This window comes from Schistocerca piceifrons, chromosome 4, assembly GCF_021461385.2.
Source record: "Schistocerca piceifrons isolate TAMUIC-IGC-003096 chromosome 4, iqSchPice1.1, whole genome shotgun sequence".
NCBI classification, from domain to species: Eukaryota; Metazoa; Arthropoda; class Insecta; order Orthoptera; family Acrididae; genus Schistocerca; species Schistocerca piceifrons.
The window spans coordinates 319,978,935-320,003,054 of NC_060141.1; the positions used below are offsets into that span (position 1 = coordinate 319,978,935).

Consider the following 24,120-nt stretch of genomic DNA (forward strand, 5'->3'; position numbering starts at 1 on the left):
AAACCACTCATGCGACCAGTTCTAGAATATTGCTCAAGTGTGTGAGACCCGTACCAGATAGGACTAACATGGAATATTGAATGTATGTGGAGACAGACAGCACAAATGTCACAGGTTTGTTTAATGCATCAGAGAGTGTCACAGAAATATTGAAGGCACTGAACTGGAAGACTCTTGTAGATGGGTGTAAACTATCCCAAGAATGTCTGTTAACAAAGTTTCAAGAACTGGCTTTAAATGATGACTCTAGGAACATACTACAACTCCCTCTGTATAGCTCACATATGGATCGTGGGGATAAAATTAGAATAATTACTGCATGCGCAGAGGTGCTCAAACAATAATTTTTCCCATGTTCTGCCAGCCAGAGTGGCCGAACGGTTCTAGGCGCTACAGTCTGGAACAGCGCGACCGCTACAGTCACAGGTTCGAATCCTGCCTTGGACATGGATGTGTGTGACGTCCTTAGGTTAGCTAGGTTTAAGTAGTTCTAAGTTCTAGGGGACTGATGAACTTAGAAGTTAAGTTCCATAGTGCTCAGAGTCATTTGAACCATTTTGAACCCATGTTCCATATGTGAATGGAACAGGAAGAAACTCTGATAACTGGTATAATGGGACATAGCCTCTCCCATGTGCCTCACAGTGGTTTGCAGAATACATACGTAGTTGTAGACAAGATTAGAAGTAGACCTTTCAGTAATCCAAAGTGAAGTCCAATGCCATCACAAGATAGGAATCCAGTCCCAGCACAAATTGAGTGAAAGGAGCAAAGCAAGCACTGGAAGTATGTGGCTTCACTATTGCCAAAGAGGGTGATGATCCAACCATCGTCAGGCAACGTGACAATATTTTTGGGTCTGCAATGATCTGGTGCTAGCATATAATATAAGGGGCATACCATTAAAAAGAATGTGGTAAGCGAGGTTGTCAAGGCGAATCATTGCCGGAAGCTGTCGGAGGGGATGTTTTTGTTTCACAACAACGCCCCCATCTTATTCTGCACAGTACACAGTTATGTGTGCTTCTTCTTTGAGCCATCAAATTTTGCCTCATCCCCATATTCTACTAACTTGGTGGCCAGTGACTTTTTCCTCTCTCTTCAGATGAAGTACCATTGCATGGCAGGCATTTCCAGATGATTTTTGAAGGGGAACGTTTCCCACACAGACAAAATGCAGACCTCTACAACCAAAGTGTCTTATCATTGAGACAAAACTGTCTTACTGAAGGGTGAATATTGAGAAACTAACATGACACATTTCATTGCGGCAGTCTAATTTTTATGAGGTAATAACTAAAGCACTGTGCCTATCTCTCTTAATTGTGCTTCAGGCATCCTTCTGTAGCATGCTAGTGAGCACCTGGACTACACCCATTGCCTGAATTTCTTCAGTGGACTGCCCCCAACGTTCAGCTCCCCTGGATCAGTATACTGACCTACATTCATCCCACAAGTCAAAAATGTCAATGGTACTGAAGGCTACCAGAGCCCGAAGAGTTTGGCCAGACACACAAAAATGCTAGATGTTGGCAGAACTATGTTCATAGCAGTCTGAATCACCCTGCGAATTTTTGAACCTCAGAGCTTACAGGGACTGGACAAAAATATGGAAACACCAAAAACAGAACACATTACCATGCCTAATGCAGTGTAAGAAACTCGCCAGCATTCAAAACTGTTTCCAATCATCTTGCAATGGTTAAATACAGGTCCTGTAGGACTCTCAGAGGAATATTATACCTTTTCTCCTGCAAAATAGCATTACATTCTTGTACTGATGATGGAAGGATAACGATCAATACCCTTCTCTTGAATGTAGACTACAAAGGCTCAATAATACTGAGATCTGGTAACTGTGGTGTACACGGTCAATGTGACAATTCATCCTCATGCTCACAAAATAAAGCCCTGGGTAATGTGAGCTTTGTGAACTGGGCCTGTTACCTTGGAACACAGCATCACCACAGGGGAACAACCATTGGATAGACGTGATCAACCAAAATGGTCACATAATCCTTGGCATTAATGTGACCCAGCAGAATAACCTTGGGGCCCAAGGAATGCCACGACATGGCTGCTCAAATCACCACCAAACTCCAGCCATGTATCGTGCTTGGGACGTAAACTCGGCCAGAAGTTGGAAACAATGAGAAACAAGACTTGTACAATGAAATCACACTCTTTCATTGCTCCTTAGCCCTGGTTTTATGGCTTCCACATCATGTTTTCCTGTTATGGGGCATTCGCATCATTGATGAGTGGTTTTGGAATTCCCTCACCCTTGAGTTCCTCGCTTCCTGAGATGTCTTTGGTTGTTTTGGTGCTGAGAGGATTTGCAAGTGCGATATTCAGTTTTGCAGTGACTTCTGCAACTGCTGTCTTCTTATTTTGCGCCACAATGCTTTTCAACGACCATCCGTCACGATCACTCAACACCAATTTCGTCTACGTTGTCGCTTAGCGGATGATGTTTTTTGCTTTCCCTGTATGCGGTATGAATCTTCGATATGGTGTCTCTTGAAACACGGAACACTTCGGCCACTTCAGTTATGGAAGCACCCACCGTACGAGCATCAACAAATTGCCAACGTCCGAATTCAGTTAGTTGCAACATAATGCGCTCACAGTTATGTAGAATACTGTTCTGATCACGACTGACACATTGCAACATATTCAGGACACTGCACAGGTGCCGTTCATGGTCAAATATAACAGCATAACCTGCAGGCTTGGCTAGCATCTGCTATTATGTTCAAGCAAGTGTTTCTCGCTGTCTCTATATTTTTATCCAACCCCTCTAGGATCAACGTGACAAGTTCACATCTTAGTCACGTGCTACCAGACACTACAACTGAGTATAATCTTTTCGCAGTCAGTCTGTCTTTCTAGGACTCGATCATGCGCTGGAGTCTGGTCCAGACAGTAGCAGACTTTGACTTACAATGTCGTAGACATTGCGGGTTGATGAGCAGCTCATCCATATTTGTGTTCCCCCAAGCAGTTGATTAGCACGAATATCTACATCTACCTCGGTTGGCTCTTTAAACACTATCTCAAATGGGTCGAGTTTTCAGAAATGGATGTAGTCGTCACCATTAATATCTCCCGAGATACCACAGCAGATTCTGCCTTCTCGGCATGGCGCCAGCAATGGCAGGATGCGAAGTGTCCAGCCGCATAGCGCATTAAATTTAACTGCAGATCATGTGATGAGCACAAATGATTACAGTATCCGTTCAACGAAACCCCACCATCGACTCGCGCGGAAAGACTGCAGCTGTATGTTTTTGGGACAGCTTGCAAAGTCATGGAAGGTGCTTCCGCGGACGGACCACTCCGTGCAAATCCCGCAGTTTAACATTTCTTACACTTACATCTGAGCTATGAAAGCCTTCTTACAGTATTTGGTGGAAGCTGTATAATGTCCCTGTATCTTTTCGTCAATTTTCTATCGGGTGACGTCAACTGCGATTAGTCTATATGAGTTAACCAAGAAAAGTGGTTCTCTCTCCGATAACAATCGCGAATGGTAAATAGATGTGCTTCACAACTAGGGCAGCAAAATAACTGACGACGGATGAAGTAGACAGGATATGAAGTGCAGAGTGACTAACATGAATGTGTACCTGAAAAAGGGAAATTTATTAATAATACTGCATATCATAATTTAAAGTCTCTTGCCGCATTTTTCTTTCTGTATGTGAAAGATAATCTCAAGAACACATTTGGGATTTTCATACAGTTTTCACTAATGGGTAGGACGATTCGCGAGGAATCTTTGTGCTTATAATTTATTATCTCTACGACAGACAAATCATCCGGTCGTAGATACCTGTATGTCGTGAGGCGCTACTTTGAATATAAACTGAAATGTTAGAAACTACTTTCTGAAGGTATTTCTTTAGAGTATAGAGTTGAATCGATGCGAAAGTGGACAATAAACAGTTCAAACAAGAAGAAAGTAGGAGCTTCTGAAATATTGTGCTACAGACGAATGCAGAAAATTAGAAGGGTAGATCGGATAACTTATCAAGAAGTAACAAATAACGCTGACTAAAAGAAGAGAGAGATTGACATGCCACATCCTGAGAAATCAAAGAATCGTCAGTTTGGTAATGGAAGAAAGTGTGTGGAGTAAATTCGAAGAGGGAAACCATGGTCTGACCACGGAAAGCAGTTTTAAACGGATGTAAGGTGAAGTAGTCACGCAGAGCTGAAGAAACTTGCACAGGATACACTATGTACAGAGCTGCATCGAACCGCTCTTTAGGCTGAAGACAAAATGGCAATACTATGCAGAAAGAACAAGTGCTTGTGCGTCTTAATTCCTCTAATTTTCACATAAAGATAGCTAAAAAGTAATGAACTGCTCAAAAAAGTTCTGCCCCACTGAGACGATTGACATATTTGTGCTTTTTTTAAATCGAAAACTCCATTATTAATACTCTTGTTATAATGGAACTCGGTACATACAGCCACCTTCATTTTATTGCTTTAAAAAAATTAACCCCTTCACTTTTCTGACTGTCTATTTAATGTTAACATTTAACAAATTTAACTTTATGCCTGTACTGTCTCATCGACCATGAGTGCGGAAGCCTGCATTGTCTACTTGCTTTTTGACTCAGCCAGCTGTACTTCGAGGGATGCGTGTGGATTGTCAGTGCGGTCAGTCTTAATTGGCGACTAAGCTTGGGCAGTACATGCAACATACAAGGACTGGACAAAAATATCGAAACACCGCGAGAAATTCATGCTTGAACATAATGCAGATTCTAGTAAAGTCCACAGGCTGCGTTGTATTTAACCACGAACGGCTCCTGTGCAATGTTGCAAGTATCGGTCGTGGTCAAAACAGTGTTCTGTGTGCATTATGAGCTAAAGGAATTCGAATGTTAACGAATTGTTGATGCTCATATGGAGAGTGCATTCGCAAATAAGATAGCCGAACCGTTTGTTGTTTCAAAGATGATGATGACTGGTTTGTGGGATGCTCAACTGCGCGATCATCATCGCCCGTACAAAGTTCCAATTCTTACACAGTCGAGGTTTTTTTTTTTTTTTTTTTTTTACACAATTCAATCTACCCGCTGTCACGAATGAGGATGATGAAATGATGAGGACAACACAAATACCAAAACCCCGGGCAGAGAAAATCCCCAACCCAGCCTGGAATCGAACCCGGGGCCCCGTGATCCAGAGGCAGCAACGCTGGCCACTAGACCACGAGCTGCAGACATGTTTCAAAGAGCCAACTTGCCGAAGATGTATACCGCATACAGCGGAAAAACATCATCTGCTAAGTCACAACGCAGACAAAAGTGTGTGTTGAGTGTGTGACGGACGGTCACTGAGGAGAACTGTGACGAGAAATGAGAGGATGACAGTCGCAAAACTCACTGAAGAACTGTGTATCGTCGGACTCGCGAGCTCTGACAGCACCGAAACAACACGAAAAGAACTTCATAAGCACGGAATTGCATGGCAAGCTGGAATTCCAAAACCATTCATCAGTGATGTAAATGCCTACGACATGAAAACGTGGTGAGGAGGCCATAACACCTGCGCTCTGGAGCAATGGCAGAATGTCATTTGGTCGGATAAGTCTTGTTTCACACTGGTTCCAACTTCTGGCCGAGTTGCGTGCCAAGAGGGAAATATGGCAAGGGTTCGGTGATATTGTGGGCAACCTTATCGTGGTATTTCTTGGGCCCTCTGCTTACTCTGCAAAACTGCATTACTGCCAAGGATTACGTGGCCATTTCGGCTAATCAGGTCCGTCCTATGGTACAATGTTTGCTCCCCTATGGTGATGCTCTTTTCCATGACAGTTGGGCCCCCTCCACACAGCTCCCATCGCCCAGGACTGGTTTCGTGAGCACCACGATGAACTGTCGCTTTTCGCCTGGCTACCACTCTCATCACACCTAACTATTATTGAGCTTTTGTAGTCTACTTTGCACAGAACGATGCGTATCGCTATCCACTTCAACCACCGTTACCTGAAGTTGCCACTATTTGGCAAGAAGAATGGTATAAAATTATCTTGAAAACCACAGAGGACCCCTATTTATCCATTCTGAGACGACTGGAAGCTTTTTTGAAAGCCAAGTGTTTTCCTACACCGTATTATGCACGGAGTATTTTGTGTTTCCATATTTTTGTCCACCCCCTGTACTTACTGCAAAGTGGGGCGTGGGCAGATTCGATGGATACGTAGTATTGTACCGATTTGATAATAACTTTAACAGGGTATACCGTCACAGAAATCTCTCGACTGTTAGGTTCGAGTATGACCGTGTACGGTACCAGTCGCTATGGATATTTTGATATAAGTGATTCGCGTTAAACAGGCATCGCAAACAAATTTGGTATTAAGTGCTATTGATCGATTCGATTAAAATGCGCCAATGTCTTTTTGGAGTATAATCACAACGAACAGTGTCAAAGACTACAATAAAACAAAATGTTAAAAATAGCAGCTAGGCTGCTGCATCGTACTGCATTATCGTACAGCAATTTTTTGCTATCTCAGATTAATGAAGCACAAAGATTTTTACGTTAACGAGGAATTGTGATACCTAATACGAAAACTGGGGAGTTCTCATGTCTGTCAGCAAAGGCTGTTGTAAACGTGGATCGATTACAATATTTTTCCACATCTCTTAAATATGAATAATTATGCGAATACTCCAATTAAGACATTTTACAACGTTAAATCCGAGAACAGAACCGTTATGAGTATCGTTTTCATGCACAGCAAAGCAAAAAGGATTGTAAAGAAAATCATGGCTCCACATCAAAGCTCTGCTCGGTACAGAACAGTCATGAGCAACACACGTATCCAAAAGACAGTGGACACGCTGTGCACGAGGCCTGCAGTCTTAAATGGATACGTGGCTCCAATGAACGCATTACCACTATCGTAACAGGCTTTTACTAGCTGTCTGGATAAGAAAACGACGGGAACTTGTTTTAACAAAGTAGAAACAGACATACGACAGATGAGGATCAAATGTGAGGGCACCCAAGAAAGTGGATTACTTACTACGGAACAGCTAGAATACTCAGGTTTCCAGTTAAAAATAAATGAAAAAAACTTGAGAAACGTGGTCAGAGTTGAAGAAAGAACAATCCCGGGAACAAATGCCGCAGGCACGAGGTTACCAGACGGTAGGAATATCATAGTCTCTAACAGGCAGAAACGAATAAAGAAGACCAATTTCTCTTTGGTGATTTTATGACTATTAGTGATTATCGAAGTTATACTGATTGAGAAATACTACATGATGAAAATATGACTAATATTATCTTACTGCAGTTTCGCTCCTGAAGATGAGCAGAGATGTAATTTGAAAAGTCGAGTCAGCGAAAAATAAAGAAGTATGGGCGATAGGGAAATGCCCCTTTATTGGTTCAAATGGCTCTGAGCACTATGGGACTTAACATCTGAGGTCATCAGTCCCCTAGAACTTAGAACTACTTAAACCTAACTAACCTAAGGACATCACACACATCCATGCCCAAGGCAGGATTCGAACCTGCGACCGTAGCAGTCGCGGAGTTCCGGACTGAAGCGCCTAGAACCGCACGGCCACCGAGGCCGGCGCCCCTTTATTATATCTCTCACTACACATAGACTACCAGTAACTGCAATGTCAGTTTAGTAGTAACTGTGGATACGGGCAGCGTATTAGGCTACTACATTACAGGTTTAGTGGAGCTCGCCGTGTAACGTGTTTTCCCAACAATTTTTGAACCGGATATCGATGGGAGTTTTTCTCCTTTGTACGCTAGTTGTGGGAGGCGGTGGTGCAGGGGAGGGAGGGGGGCGCGGGGGAGTTGAAGAACAAGGTCACTGCCTCCTCCGCAGCAAGGTCGCCAGAAAGAACGGAGACTTGGCGCAGCGTCACTGAAGAAATCGCATAACGATGGTCAATCTGGAATGGCTTCCTCAGCTATAATTCTACCGATTGGTACCGGACGCTTGTCTAGCTCACACCCTTCAGTCACAAACAGATAGTTCAATTTATGACATTTCACTAGCTTTATTCATTTGTATTCTACAGCAACCAGATACCTCGTTTTCGCGTTACATTCCATTTAATACATGGTGACAAATTTCGAGACTATTGTTTTCATCTTCGGGCGTGTATGCATACAGGTTGTAAGCTATAAATAATGGAACAGCTACTTAAACTACAATTAAGAACAAAAATTTGGAACAGCGACAACAAAGAATATTCTGTTGACGGGGAAGCACAGGGAGGAGTGCACTGACTGTCGTCAGCTTCCGCCGTACAGCTTGTATAAGGCTAGGCGTTTTCTTGCAGATATATACAGCAGTTACTGTAGTGCAGTATTCTTGCAATAGACACTTTGCACGTCAAATGTATTGCTGAATACTACTTGGACGTTTCAAGGGTTGATATGTAACACATTTCCTGCTGGGAAACACTACAGTCACTGCATTCGTGATAAATAAACGCCTTACCGCAGAACTAGCGGGAACACAATTAGCTGTTTTAATGACTCGGTCGTTTGTGAAGACGAGATGTGTTTTTGAAACTTCGTATTGTTTTATACTGGTAGAATGCCTAGAAACTGTTGCTACCATGGCAGCAAATCTAATTATTATAAAGGGAAACACGTGGCAGTGGATAAACAAATTCCGAGGGAAATCTGGTACTTGCAATGACCCTGAACGTAAATAAATGTAACATGCTGTGCACACATAGGAAAAGAAATCAACCTCTGTACAACTACACCACTGATGACAAGTTGCTAGAAACAGTATCTATCGTAAAATGTCCAGGAGTAAATATCCAGAGCGACCTTAAAGTGGGATGATCACGTAAGGAAAGAAGATGCCACACTGAGATTCATAGGAAGAATCTTATGGAAATTTTGTTGACGGGCGAAGGAAGTGGCTTACAAGGCGCTTGTTCGACCGATTCTAGAGTGCTGTTCATCAGTCTGGGATCCTACTAGGTAGGACTGATAGAAGATCCAACGGAGGGCAGCGCGTTTCGTCACAAGTTTATTCAGTGGGCTCGAAAGCGTTACAGAGACGCTCAACAAACTCCAGTGGCAGACGTTACACGAGAAGTGTTGTGCATAACAGAGATATCTACTACTGAAATTTCGAGTGAACACTTTCCGGAAGGAGTCGGATAACATATTACTTCCTCCCACATACACTCCACGAAACGACCACGACGAGAAAATTCGAGAAATTAATAGTTACTACGGGGCTTAGCAATAACCACTCTTTCCACGTGCCATTCGCGAGTCGAACTGGGAAGGAGAGGATCAGTAAGTGGTATCTGAGATACCCTCTGCCACACACGGTTAGGTGGCAGGCGCAATATGATGGAGATGTCACGCAGCAACTCACGGACCCCATGCGAACAGCGTCCTCGAGAACAAATATTATTGGCTCGGATGTGCAGGAACGAATGGCTACGTGACGTGTCTTCAATCTTTGCAGGATGACAAGTATCCACACGGCGAGGGCGAAACATCTGGAACATGTGAGACTATCAGTACGGCTATTATTTTTGCGCCTTTCCTTGTGGCGGCAGCAGAGAGGCGAGCCGACAGAGGTACGCCCAACGACAACACGTTGTCCCTTCAGACGAGTAACAGTTCAGGGCCAAGTATGACGACGGACGTATCGGCATGTGAACGAGAGCGAACACAGCTACATTTTCGTTATCGTCGTACGGGCCCAGCACCTGGAGAGTCATTGGGTACACAACACAATCACCTCTGGATCATATAAGCGGTAATTTGGACAGCAGTCGTTAAATTTCCGACGTTTTAAGATCAGTGGCGATCTTCGAGGTCTCTGTGACATACGCAAATCAGCGGCCTGTCATTTACGCACATTACGTGACCTGAGCGTTGACATCTAACGCCACATAACTCTGCAAACCTACCAACATGCTGTTGGATCCCTGATACGCAGAATGTGATGTATTTCGTTCCAAAGACAGAGAAACAAGCTATTAAGCAGGTGGTCATAATGTTTTGGCTCATCAGTGCATTATTCATGTTGCCCTGACTTACTCTATACAGAGGGAGTTTGACCCCTGGCCAACATGTTCTCCAGATCATCCACTCATTGAAAACATTTGACCATTGCTTGCCGAGAGAATGGCATGTCTCCACACGCCAGCCACTATCATTGATGAACTCCTGGTGAGAAGTTGAAGCAGCACGGAATTACGTACCAGTAACCATCACCTACCTTCAATATGACTCAATGCCCAGCCGGGTTAGAGCTGTTATCGTTGCCATGGGTGGCAGCATTACGTACTAAGTTTCGCACCTCGTACACCCTTAAACCACCTACGAATTTATATGTGCATCCTTCCCACTATATTGTTTTAGCACTGTAAATACAATTTCGTATTTTCTATCGTTCATGGTGTTGCAGTTCTAATGTCCAACAGTGTACACTATCCAATAAGAAGTATGTGGATACCCCCATGTAATGCTAACCTGACCACTAGGTATCACGAGAGGCAGACCCACCGGTATATAAAGAGGCACGAAGTATTTTGTTGTCATTAGCAAAGTGGATCAGTCAAGATACCTCAGTGACTTCGAATGTGGACTAAATGCTGGATGTCGTAACAAATGGATGGAGTAACAAATCCATTGGGAACAATTCAACCACTTTAAATCTGCCCAAGCCGACTTTTGGTGATGTGAAGTGGAAACGGGAAGGAACAATCGCAGCTGAACCAAGTCCAGGTAGATCTCATATACTGAAAACAGGTACAGTTGAGTACTGTGAAGAGTGAAACTTCCTGGCAGATCAAAACTATGTGCCGGATCGAGACTCGAACTCGGGATCTTTGCCTACTGTGAAGAGTAGTGAAGATAAGTGAGAGTAGGACTCACGAACGGAGCATTCTGTACAAACTTAATTATTTGTATAGATAGTTGGGTCAAATGGCTCTGAGCACTATGGGACTTAATTGCTGAGGTCATCAGTCCCTAGCATTTAGAACTACTTAAACCTAATTAACCTAAGGACATCACACACATCCATGCCCGAGGCAGGATTCGAACCGGCGACCGTAGCAGTCACGCGGGTGCGGACTGAAGCGCCTAGAACCGCTCGGCCACCGCGGCCGGCTATAGATAGTTCACCCATCCTGTGAATCAAGAATCCGGGCGATTTATGCCTTTTGTCGATATCGGCATGACATCGATATCGATACTGGCATGATATCAGTCCCAGGAATTCCAAGACTTTCGAGAATGGTTTATAGATCTGACATAATTAAATTTTCGTTGAGACATTTGAGTCTCAATTATGTAAGATAATGATAGAAGCTGAAGAAATGAATTAAAAATTTGTGCCACGGCTGGGACTTGCACCAGGCTCTCCTTGCTTACCAAGCAGGTGTGCTAGGCATTACACCGCCGTAGCAGTAAAGGTGACATAGCTGCACAGACTACCTTAGTCCAATGCTCTCACTCGGCAATAGTGACGATTGAAGAAGGGAAAAATAAGCTGAAGATGTGAAGTTTTGTGTTAGGGAGGGAATTAGAATAACATAGTCTGTGCAGGGGCGTTACCTATACTGCTATAGTGGTGTAATGGCTAGCACACCTGCCTTCTAAGCAAAGAGAGCCTGGTTCAAGTATCATCTGTGGCACAAAAATTGACAATGTTTTAATAAAAAGTTTTAAGTTTAAATTTTTGTGTAAGATGACATTTGCTACAGTAATTTTTCATTTTTTTCCAATTTTGGAGTTACATTAACATTTTATACTAACTGGCAACTGAAAATACATTCACTTAGTCTGCTATCGTCCCTGTTGCAATAAACAGAAAGATTTGACAAAAGTCTCCTGAGAAGAAAATGGTACAGATGGCAGTAGGACTACTGTTGTTACGAAAATTTCGAGTTGTTCTGTGGAACGCTTCAGTGCATGTTTTATGGGATATCAGAACCTTATCAGAAATAATACAAGTGCAATCCTACATCAGTTACGAGCATTATTTTGCTTTGAAACGTTACAGTTGCTGTTCGTGTCGTTGGCACAGACTGTCAGCACGTTAACTGGGCGGCCATATGCCTATCACGGATAGATGACAAAGGCACCGTTTTCACAGGAACAGGACTTCATTTTATCATAGCTCTGCTAATTGACACGAAATATTTGTAAATTATGCACTCAAAGCTCCCTCGTGAATCACTCCACCGAGCTTGGATATCTCAGTCGGTGGAATGTGTGCTCGCGAAACGCAAAGGTCCCGAGTTAAGAGTCCGAAATGCAGCTTTAATCTGCTGGGAAGTTTCATCCTATACTTACCGGTATGTCCTGCGCTTACGTTTTAAATAATAACACATCACAGACAACGTGGGGGAGGGGTCTGCTTTACGCCGCAGCTTTTGTCTGTAACGGAAGGGCAGACTAGGGCGCTCTGCTACGCTGCGGCTGCGACTGCGGACTGCCTACTCACTCCTCGGCCAGCGTGGCGGCGCCCTCCTCCTGGCCCGGCGCGTTCACGTGGTACACGCAGAAGCTGTCCAGCAGCGCCCGCATCTCGCTGAAGTTGAAGAACGCCTGGAAGCTCGACACATCTGCAACCAGACACAAAAACAACTAAACGTGTCGTCCCAGACCGGTCGAAATCGTCAGATGTAAAAGTACGACTTGGTCAAAATATCTAGTTGGTGTGATGAATGGTAGCTAGCTCTAGATCTAGAAACATGTAAGTTTATGCAGATGAACAGGAAAAACAAACCCGTAATGTTCGGATACTGCACTTGTAGTGTCCAGCTTGACACAGTCACGTCGTTTAAATATCTGGGCGTAAGATGGCAAAGTGATTACATGTGAGGACTGTGGTAGGGTAGGCGAATAGTCGACATCGGTTCATTGTTAGGATTTTGGGATAGTGTCATTCATCTGTAAAGAATACCGCATATAGGATGCTAATGCGACCTATTCTGGAGTACTGTTCGAGTGTTTGGGATCCGCACCGGGTCGAAGCAATTCAGAGGCGGGCTGCTAGAGTTGTTGCCGGTAGGTTCGAACAACAGGCTAGTATTACGGACGTGTTTCGTGAACTCGGATGGGAATCCCTGGAGGGAAAGCGGCGTTCTTTTCGAGGAACACTACTGAGAAAATTTAGAGAACCGGCGTTTGCAGCTGATTGCAGAACGATACTACTGTCGCCAATACACAATTTGCGTAAGGATCACGACGAAAAGATACGGACGCATACAGACACTCATTTTTCCCTCACCCTATTAGCGAGTGGAACAGGAAAGGAAATGGCTAGTAATGGTACTAGGTACCCTCTGCCACACACCGTACTGTGGCTTGTGGAGTATGTGTGTAGATACGTATACGAGACGGTATCCTAAGGTTTTCGAAATTTGAATTTTGCGAGCATATGGTTACCAATACACGGTAAAGCGCTACATCCTTCTTGGATCAATGCGGCAAGTGCCTGCTGGCTGATTGGTTCGGCTAGTTACTGCTTGGCGTATTTCAGTGTCGTTGTTTCTGCGAGTACGCCCTTTTGCTAAGAGGGACCTGAAAGAACGTTTGTGTCTCTATACAATTTCGTTTTGAATCTGGAGAACCTGCTGCAGAAATGTGCCAGATGTTGTTGCAATCTTTGGGAGACAACGCTTTAGGTCGGACACAAACTTAAAGACTGATATAAGCGTTTCAAAAAGGACGGACGTTGAGAAAATGAAGACCGTTCTGGTCAGCTGTCAACAGGTATCACACCAGAAAATGTTCAGAAAGTGAGGAATCTGATTCTGTAAGATCGTAGACATATCATCAAAGACCTCGGGAATACGTTATGGCACGTGCAAACGTTTTCTGTTACAGTAGTTGAACAGGGCAAGACAGCAGCGAAGTTTGTGCCACGACTGCGTCGACACGAGCCGAAGCAAACGTCGCGTGGAAGACTCCTGAGAACTGCTTCAAGACGACCCAAACTTTCTTCAAACGTTGTCAGTAATGATGAAAGCTGAGTTTATGGTTAATGATAATCAAATGGTTCAAATGGCTCTGAGCACTATGGGACTCAACATCTATGGTCATCAGTCCCCTAGAACTTAGAACTACTTAAACCTAACTAACCTAAGGACATCACACAACACCCAGTCATCAGGAGGCAGAGAAAATCCCAGATCCAGCCGGGAATCGAACCCGGGAACCCGAGCGCGGGAAGCGAGGACGCTACCGCACGACCACGAGCTGCGGACAGGGTTAATGGTACTTAATCGTCATAATGTCCTCCTTCACCTTGGCCAAAAACAGCTCAACGAGAGAAGAGTAACATTACGCACACTATTACATTACGTACACGGCTGTGCAGAACTTAGGGACGACATAGACAAATCAACATAACATATTAACTATTTTGGTGAAAATCTATGAGAGTGTGGTAGCATGTTGCCAGATGTCTCCTACTCGTACACAGGGAGCTGTGACTATAGCGCCAAATGGGGATGGCCCTGGAACACGCCGGCCGCGGTGGTCTAGCGATTCTAGGCGCTCAGTCTGGAGCCGCGCGACTGCTGTGGTCGCGGGTTCGAATCCTGCCTCGGGCATGGATGTGTGTGATGTCCTTAGGTTAGTTAGGTTTAAGTAGTTCTAAGTTCTAGGGGACTGATGACCATAGATGTTAAGTCCCATAGAGCTCAGAGCCATTTGAACCTTTTTTTTCTACTGCTCAGATGGGACCCACGTCAAACAGCGGGTGTGTTTGCCACCGCATTCAATAGGACTGCAAGGCTCGCAATCTCACGCTCCACAGTGGCACGGTGACGGCACGGTAGTGGGCTCTTTGTCCGGAGACCAGTACGTTGTTTTCTGTGGACTGGACCATCGAGGAGTGGGATTGCATGATGTTCTCGGATGAAAGCCAATTCAGTCTGAATTATCATTTTCGACATACTCTGATATGGCGAGAGGGGGGAAGACGTAATGCTCCCAGGAACATTGTCTAACATGATAGTTTTGGCGGTACAGGTGTTATGGTGTGGAGAGGCATAATATTGCACGGACGTACTGACCTCCAAATCATTAAACACGGAACTCTTACCGATCAACGACATTCCGATACGGCACTTCTGCCTCATGTCCATATTTTTCGGGGCTCATTCGGCCCTGACTTATGGATGAGAGTGCAAGACCACGTCGAACAGCACAGGCGGAGGAACTCTTGGAACGAGGGGCTACTCGGTGGAAGGAACTAACCTGCCCGTTCTCCCAACTTAAACCCCATCGACCATGTGTGGAGTGCACTGCGCTGACATACTGCAACACGTTCAGACGCACCAGCGACCATCCAGCAGTTGACAACCGCACTGCCGGACAAATGGAACGCCATCCATAAGAACTGCTTACCAATCTTATGGTCAGAATCGGAGCACGTTGCAAAGCATACATTGCTGTCCGTACTTATCACACATCCTGCTAAGAACGTGTCCCGTCTTTTGTAATGTCCAGGAGACCAACATAAATCACGCTGTCTTCACTGTATTAATGTCTTTGAATAAAAGTGTCATTTCTACTCGACTCATAGTGTATTTCTGTGAGTTACATTCAGCAGTATGCTGTAGGAGTTCTCTTTCTACGTACGGTCCAAATTTCATCGAGATGTGTTATTTGGCAGTGACAGATCATGCGACAGTTACAGTTTCGCACACCAGCGAACTTAATCATTTTCCTTTATATATCTACATATCGCGATGATATATTGGAGAAGGTCATGAACAGGAAAAGTCCAAAGTATTTTTTTGGCAACCGCCACACAAGAGGAGAAGAGGAAACCTTATGAAGATGCGAAGCGTGGAAGATAAGTAGTACAGACAAGAATAACATACAAGCTTTTGCAATGAGGTGCTACAGAATAATGCAGAAGTTTAGAAGGATAGATGAGTAGTTTATGAAGATGCGATATACACACGAACTGTGGAAAAAAGAGCTTTATGGCAAAAGCTGACAAAGGGAGAGATATGTTTATTACAACCTGAGATATCAAGGTAATTAATTTAGTAAAGGTGGCAAGAGTGGGGGTTAAAAATTGTAGAGGGAGACTAAGGCTTGCAAACAGCAAGCAGTTTCGAATGGTCGTAGCGTGCAGCAGCTATGCAGATATGAAAAGACATGCACAAGACAGATTAGCACAGAGACTGTACCAAACTACTCTTTGGACTGATGGCTACTATTACTGCAGTAAATCCTTTCATATAGAGGGTGTCCCAAAATTCGGGACCCGGCTACATATCACGAAAATGGGAAGAGGCTGGAACGGAGTGAATAGATGTAAGCAAAGGGGATCGGAGGAAACTTTTTGGGTAACCTGCGAGAGCAGTCTGTCATCTTGGTATCCCTTATATTGGATTCACCTCACATTTTTTAATGGAACGGGGTTATGTGATGCCTGTTTTAAGGGTAGAATTTGACGAGAAATACAGCGGTGAAGTCCGTTTTGCAATATCTTTGATAGGTAAAAAGTTACACATGATTTGTTGTAACATGTGTAATTTGTCATACAGCATGCTCAAACCTGATCACGTTTTGCTCCTGTCGTTAACAATGTGTCATTAATATGAAAGATAACGTGCCACTGACACAAAAAAAGAGGATCGAAATAGTTCTGTTATCTGGTGGCCGATGTTCCACGGCAACTACCAGGAACTTCAACCACTGACACCCTGGCAGAGCATCCGTCACGGCAAGTGCCATAAGGAAATTGATCAGAAAGCGTCAAGGAATGGGATCTGTGGCAGATAATCCCCATACTGGACGTCCCCGCACAGCAACTGATAAAGCTGCGACTACGGCAACATCAGTAGCAGTGGCCACGAGTCTCGTCCTAGGTGTCAGGCGACTCGCCCAAAGGCACGGTGCAGTATACTTCGAATCCTACAGCGACAGCAATGGCATGCATTCAAAATGCAACTCCAACAACATCTGGCGGAAGACGAACCTGAGTGGAGGATGCAGTTTTGTGAGTGGATGTTAACACAACACGCCACCGATCATGATATTGCTTACAACATACTCTTTAGTGATGAGGCGAATTTTGACTTCACTGGGCAGGTCAACAAGCCAAACTTGCGATACTAGTCATTAGATAACCCAAGTGGATGTCTCCCTGTAAGGCTCAAGGCCGTGCAAAGCGATGGAATTGTGCGGCATTTGGGGAATGCGTCTCATTGGCCCTAACTTTCTGACAGGAATCCTCAATTCTGCGATCTGTCTGGAGATGCTGGATGAAGTGGTAATGTCTATGGTACTCAACGGGGATATGACATTCCCTTCGTACTTTCAGCAGGCTGGGGCGCTACTCCATTATGGTGCCTGAGTATGGGGATGACTTGAAACGTAGTTCCTCGGTTGTTGTAGTGGGCGTCGTGGTCCCGTGGAGTGGGCTCCACGTTCATCTGAGCTGCGCCCCCCTCAACCCCCGCCACAGATTTCTACCTGTGGAGTTCCTGAAATCCGTGGCATATTCCGTGAAGATTCTTGATGTGCAGCATCTGGAACAATTGATTACCGAGGCCTGTAGTACTGTCCTGTGTTACGTCGTGTCCGTGCAAACTTTCACCGAAGGATACGGAAATGTCTCAAGTACCTGGACCTCATGTGCAACACATTCTCTAAAGTGCACTTCGTTCTGGAATGTGTTGCACGCCATTCGTGTCGTGATTCATAATGAATTACGTTATAACAAATGCCACATAACTTTTTACCTATGAAAGGTATTGTAAAACAGACTTCGCCACTGTATTTCTCGTCAAATTCTGCCAGTAAAGAATGTGTCATATTATCCCCTCCCATTCAAGAAATGTGAGCTGAATCCAATATGGCGGATACCAAGATGGCAGACGTTCTCGCAGGTCAGAAAAAAGGTTTCCCCCACCCCCTCTGCTTACATCCGGATCCACCCCGTTTCTGACGCTTGCCATTTTCGTGATACTTAGCCCGGTCCTGACTTTTGGGGCATCCTGTATACTCACACAGCTATAATAAAACGATAGAAGGTTATTTTGTGAGCATCAACTAAAATTTTAGTAAAATAACTATCTTTCTACTCTGAATATTTTACGTATATGTCTTGCAATCTAGAAGTAGCTACATTGTTGGTGATTCCGAGAAACGACGGAACATTTTGACTTGCAAATACAGTAAATCAAGAACATTTAGTTTTGTAAATAATATAAATAGTAAACTTCTTTTGTGTGTGTAATAAAGGTCTTAAAGAACTTACATGTTTCGCTTTATTTTAAAGCATTTTCTGCGATCAGTTATTTTTCACATAAATATTCAATTTTAGCAGAACAACTTCACTCATACGTAGTATATTTCCGTTTTCATGTCGTGGGTGACGTGCAGTGTACTATAATCGAACACTTGCGTACAGAAGAGCATTAGGAATGAAATAGGAAATTAAAAAAAAAACCTGTCCACTGAAGATGCTTTAAAATAAACTGTAACATTTATGGTCTAAATAAGATTTTAGTTACACTCGCAAAAGATGACATTTACGATGTTGTTGTTGTTGTTGTGGTCTTCAGTCCTGAGACTGGTTTGATGCAGCTCTCCGTGCTAATCTATCCTGTGCAAGCTCCTTCATCTCCCAGTACCTACTGCAACCTACATCCTTCTGAATCTGCTTAGTGTATTCATCTCTTGGTCTCCCTCTACGATTTTTACCCTCCACACTGCCCTCCGCAAACATTTTCTTCTCACATACTCTCCCACAATAGTTATCGAAGCAAAAACCTTGTCGGCAATGTCGATCGCGGCTTTCACGCAAATACTTGGAGTGGAAATCGTTCGTTTGGAATGTGGTGATGTATAACCGTCATGTGAAAACATAGCGGTACACTTCTATTTGTACTACGGAGAAGGATGCGTAAATTGGCTCGATATATGAAATATTATTGATACTCCTACGTGGAGTTTTGTTGTTTTACTAAACCACTTAAGATAGATATCGGTATAGTTACTTAAACAAGGCAAGGCAAGAGTCGATTTATTTCGATTTCTAACTTCGTCTATAATTAGGTTGCTATCATTCTAAAATGACCTCCATGTTGGGAAAAATTAGCGTTTGTCGATAGTGAAGTGCTGGAGATGACGCACTTGACCAATTGGAGAGCGATAGTTCAAGTAAAGGACTGTGACATTAATTACGCAATTGTGCCGTTATTACCTTAGGAGAACGTCATGCAGTGAAAGACCGAGTGTTTACCGTGAAGAAAGCATTTTTTTTTTGACGTAATACCCATTTAGGTACGTGCACTTTCTTCGGAATTTCTCCATTTGTAACGTCTCAGTAATTATACTAATTGCTTGTACTTAATGATCGGTATTTTTTTCTCATTTCACTACAGTGCCTTTGTTCATCATCTCGGTACGTGCAATCTACACTCCTGGAAATGGAAAAAAGAACACATTGACACCGGTGTGTCAGACCCACCATACTTGCTCCGGACACTGCGAGAGGGCTGTACAAGCAATGATCACACGCACGGCACAGCGGACACACCAGGAACCGCGGTGTTGGCCGTCGAATGGCGGTAGCTGCGCAGCATTTGTGCACCGCCGCCGTCAGTGTCAGCCAGTTTGCCGTGGCATACGGAGCTCCATCGCAGTCTTTAACACTGGTAGCATGCCGCGACAGCGTGGACGTGAACCGTATGTGCAGTTGACGGACTTTGAGCGAGGGCGTATAGTGGGCATGCGGGAGGCCGGGTGGACGTACCGCCGAATTGCTCAACACGTGGGGCGTGAGGTCTCCACAGTACATCGATGTTGTCGCCAGTGGTCGGCGGAAGGTGCACGTGCCTGTCGACCTGGGACCGGACCGCAGCGACGCACGGATGCACGCCAAGACCGTAGGATCCTACGCAGTGCCGTAGGGGACCACACCGCCACTTCCCAGCAAATTAGGGACACTGTTGCTCCTGGGGTATCGGCGAGGACCATTCGCAACCGTCTCCATGAAGCTGGGCTACGGTCCCGCACATCGTTAGGCCGTCTTCCGCTCACGCCCCAACATCGTGCAGCCCGCCTCCAGTGGTGTCGCGACAGGCGTGAATGGAGGGACGAATGGAGACGTGTCGTCTTCAGCGATGAGAGTCGCTTCTGCCTTGGTGCCAATGATGGTCGTATGCGTGTTTGGCGCCGTGCAGGTGAGCGCCACAATCAGGACTGCATACGACCGAGGCACACAGGGCCAACACCCGGCATCATGGTGTGGGGAGCGATCTCCTACACTGGCCGTACACCACTGGTGATCGTCGAGGGGACACTGAATAGTGCACGGTACATCCAAACCGTCATCGAACCCATCGTTCTACCATTCCTAGACCGGTAAGGGAACTTGCTGTTCCAACAGGACAATGCACGTCCGCATGTATCCCGTGCCACCCAACGTGCTCTAGAAGGTGTAAGTCAACTATCCTGGCCAGCAAGATCTCCGGATCTGTCCCCCATTGAGCATGTTTGGGACTGGATGAAGCGTCGTCTCACGCGGTCTGCACCTCCAGCACGAACGCTGGTCCAACTGAGGCGCCAGGTGGAAATGGCATGGCAAGCCGTTCCACAGGACTACATCCAGCATCTCTACGATCGTCTCCATGGGAGAATAGCAGCCTGCATTGCTGCGAAAGGTGGATATACACTGTACTAGTGCCGACATTGTGCGTGCTCTGTTGCCTGTGTCTATGTGCCTGTGGTTCTGTCAGTGTGATCATGTGATGTATCTGACTCCAGGAATGTGTCAATAAAGTTTCCCCTTCCTGGGACAATGAATTCACGGTGTTCTTATTTCAATTTCCAGGAGTGTATGTGCAGAGTGTCAGTAGATCGTGCCACCTTTCAATGGCTTGTTTTAACTACTTGTGTTCAATTTCATGAACATGATCTGTAACTGAAGAAATGTATTTATATTATTAGGATATGAAACTGTAAACGATCGTGCTTTATTTGCTGTGTGTCATCATAACGTACACAGTTTAATATGTAGTGTCACGTAAAAGAACATTCAGGGCAATTCAAAATAAATATAACGATTACAAATATCTATAACTGTTTAATGCACTGCGATTCACCTATAAGAATGACAGATAATGTGAAAGAAAGTTACAACGAGGTCATCGTTCCCATCGGATTAGGGAAGGATTGGGAAGGAAGTCGGTCGTGCCCTTTCAAAGAAACCATCCCTGCATTTGTCTGAAACGATTTGGGGAAATCACGGAAAATCTAAACCAGGGTGGCCGGACGCGGGTTTGAACCGTCGTCCTCCCGAATACGAGTCCAGTGCGCTAACCACTGCGCAACTTCGCTCTGTACTGAAAAGTTTCATATCATGAGTGAAAATGACGGATCCCGTATAAAAGGACTGCCAAGTTTTAGAGATTAACAACTGTCTTTTTGTCTTCACAGTGAAGAGAAAATTTCGTCAGCGATACAGTCAAGTACTTCCGGAAGCCAGCAACATTCGAAGAAACAGGTTGTTTGTACAAAGGAAAAGTACCGGCCAGCCACGTGTATCAGTACGAAACCTTGAAAGAAATCGCCTTTCGTTTGAACGTAATCCACAGAAAACGATGGACGAATCCATTAGGAAGCTGTATATGCCGCAAACAACTGTTGTGGCTCAAATGGCTCCGAGCACTATGGGACTTAACTACTGTGGTCATCAGTCCCCTAGAACTTAGAACTACTTAAACCCAACTAACCTAAGGACATCACACACATCCATGCCCGAGTCAGGATTCGAACCTGCGACCGTAGCAGTCGCGCGGTTCCGGACCGCGCGCCTAGCAACTGTTTTGCATATTCTGAAAACGAAGCAGAGAATGATACAGCAAATAATTCAAATTTTACATGAACTGGAATATGAAGACCACGTCAAACTTAAAAATTATCTTCCAACAATGCTGGAACCCATGGAGAATGAAACACTTGGTGCACGTCTCATTCTTAGCGATGAGTCAAACTTCGACGTCAGCGGCAAGGTCAACCGGCCCAACATTTGAATATGGGATACAGAAAAGCCTTCGTCTGTAAATGAATTAGAGCGTGACTCATGGAAATTTAATGTGTTCCGCGCGATGTTGGCACAAGAACTGTACGATTCATTTTCCTTCACTGAACAACGTGTTTCCACAAAAATTTACTTGGATATGAACATCAACAAAAGCAAAACGAGGATTATGGAACGTAGTCGAATTAAGTCGGGTGATGCTGAGGGAACCAGATTAGGAAATGAGGCACTTAAAGTAGTAAAGGAGTTTTGCTATTTGGGGAGCAAAATAACTGATGATGGTCCAAGTAGAGAGGGTATAAAATGTAGACTGGCAATGGCAAGGAAAGCGTTTCTGAAGAAGAGAAATTTGTAATTTGTTAACACCGAGTATTGATTTAAGTGTCAGGAAGTCGTTTCTGAAAGTATTTGTATGGAGTGAAACATGGACGGTAAATAGTTTAGCTTTCGAAATGTGGTGCTACAGAAGAATGCTGAAGATTAGATGGGTAGATCACACAACTGATTAGGAGGTATTGAATAGAATTGGGGAGAAGAGGAGTTTGTGGCACAAATTGTCTAGAAGAAGGGATCGGTTGGTAGGACATGTTCTGAGGCATCAAGGGATCACCAATTTGGTACTGGAGGCCAGCGTGGAGGGTAAAAATCATAGAGGAAGACCAAGAGATGAATACACTAAGCAGATTCAGAAGGATGTAGGCTGCAGTAGGTACTGGGAGATGAAGAAGCTTGCACAGGATAGAGTAGCATGGAGAGCTGCATCAAACCAGTCTCAGGATTGAAAACCACAACAACAACATGATTGAGCAATGGGCGATACCACAGTTGATATGTATTTCGCCGATTACGACTTTCAGCAAGATCGATCACCCATACATTGAAGTGGCGAAGTCCGCACATTTTTAGATCAACTTCTTCCAGACTGTAAGATCAGTTGAACTGGACATGGATAGACAACATACTTAAAAAAACAGTGTGTGAAGTCTTGTGAGACTTAACTGCTAAGGTCATCACTCCCTAAGCTTACACGCTACTTAACCTAAGTTATCCTAAGGACAAACACACACACCCATGCCCGAGGGTGGACTCGAACCTCCGCCGGTACCAGCCGCACAGTCCATGACTGCAGCGCCTGAGACCGCTCGGCTAATACCGCGCGGCGACGACATACTTCAGATATATTAGAAGCGTATTCGTGGTGCAGATGGAGATAGTGATCACTATTTGGTTAGAATCAAATACAGACAGAGGATAGCCAGTTACACGCAGACAAAGAAAACTATTGTGTCAATGTTTGATGATGCTATGTTAATAAATGATAAAAATACAGTACAACAGTATAAAACAATTTTGGCAAATAGACTTAATGAAGCAGAAAATCGAGCAGGAGAGGGTGTTGAAGAAAGATGGGAGACAATCAAAGGTGTAATACAGGAGACAGCTGAAACTTTACTGGGTAAAAAGAAGCGATTGGGAACCTAAGTTTTGATGAAGACTATAGGAGGAAGACAGAAGAAAGGAATGAGGCAAGAAAAAGAATGCTGCAGAGGAGAACAAGAATTACTGTAGAAGAATGCCAGGAGCAGAGAAAGGAAGCAGATAAGGTATGTAGGAGGAAAAAGAGAGAATTCGAAAAACGGTAGATTGATGAATTAGAAGAGAGAGAGACTGCTCAGGAAACAAGGAAATTCTACATGCAGATGAAAGATGTAAAGAAATGTTTCCAACCCACAGCAGTTTTCTGTAAAGATAAGGCGGGAAATCTGATTGGAGGAAAAGATCAGATTTTAGACAGATGCGTGGAGTATTTTAGTGAACTATTGCATACAGAATCGGAAAACGAAGGTGGAGTAGATGCTGCTATGGTAGAAGAGGTGGAGCAGGAAGTAAACAGAGAAGAAGAGTACGGGGAAACCGTCGAGGAACGTACACTGGAAGAAGTTAAAATTAGTATCAATACTATTAAAAGCAATAAAGTTCCGGGAGAAGGCAGTATTACAGGAGAAATGATAAAATATGGTGAGAAAAACTAATAAGGGTTTTGCATGAGATTA

The 24,120-nt window shown here is 44.3% G+C and overlaps 1 protein-coding gene across 6 annotated transcripts in view; it reads right to left on the reverse strand.

The window, feature by feature from the left end:
* LOC124795329 (protein NDRG3) overlaps window positions 1-24,120 on the reverse strand; it is a 547,589-nt gene that overhangs the window by 77,148 nt on the left and 446,321 nt on the right. For all 6 annotated transcript variants that reach the window (XM_047259309.1, XM_047259311.1, XM_047259310.1 and 3 more), the window contains one exon: window positions 12,491-12,611. In XM_047259309.1, the coding sequence (XP_047115265.1) occupies window positions 12,491-12,611 (121 nt within the window). The remainder of the gene's footprint in view (window positions 1-12,490; window positions 12,612-24,120) is intronic.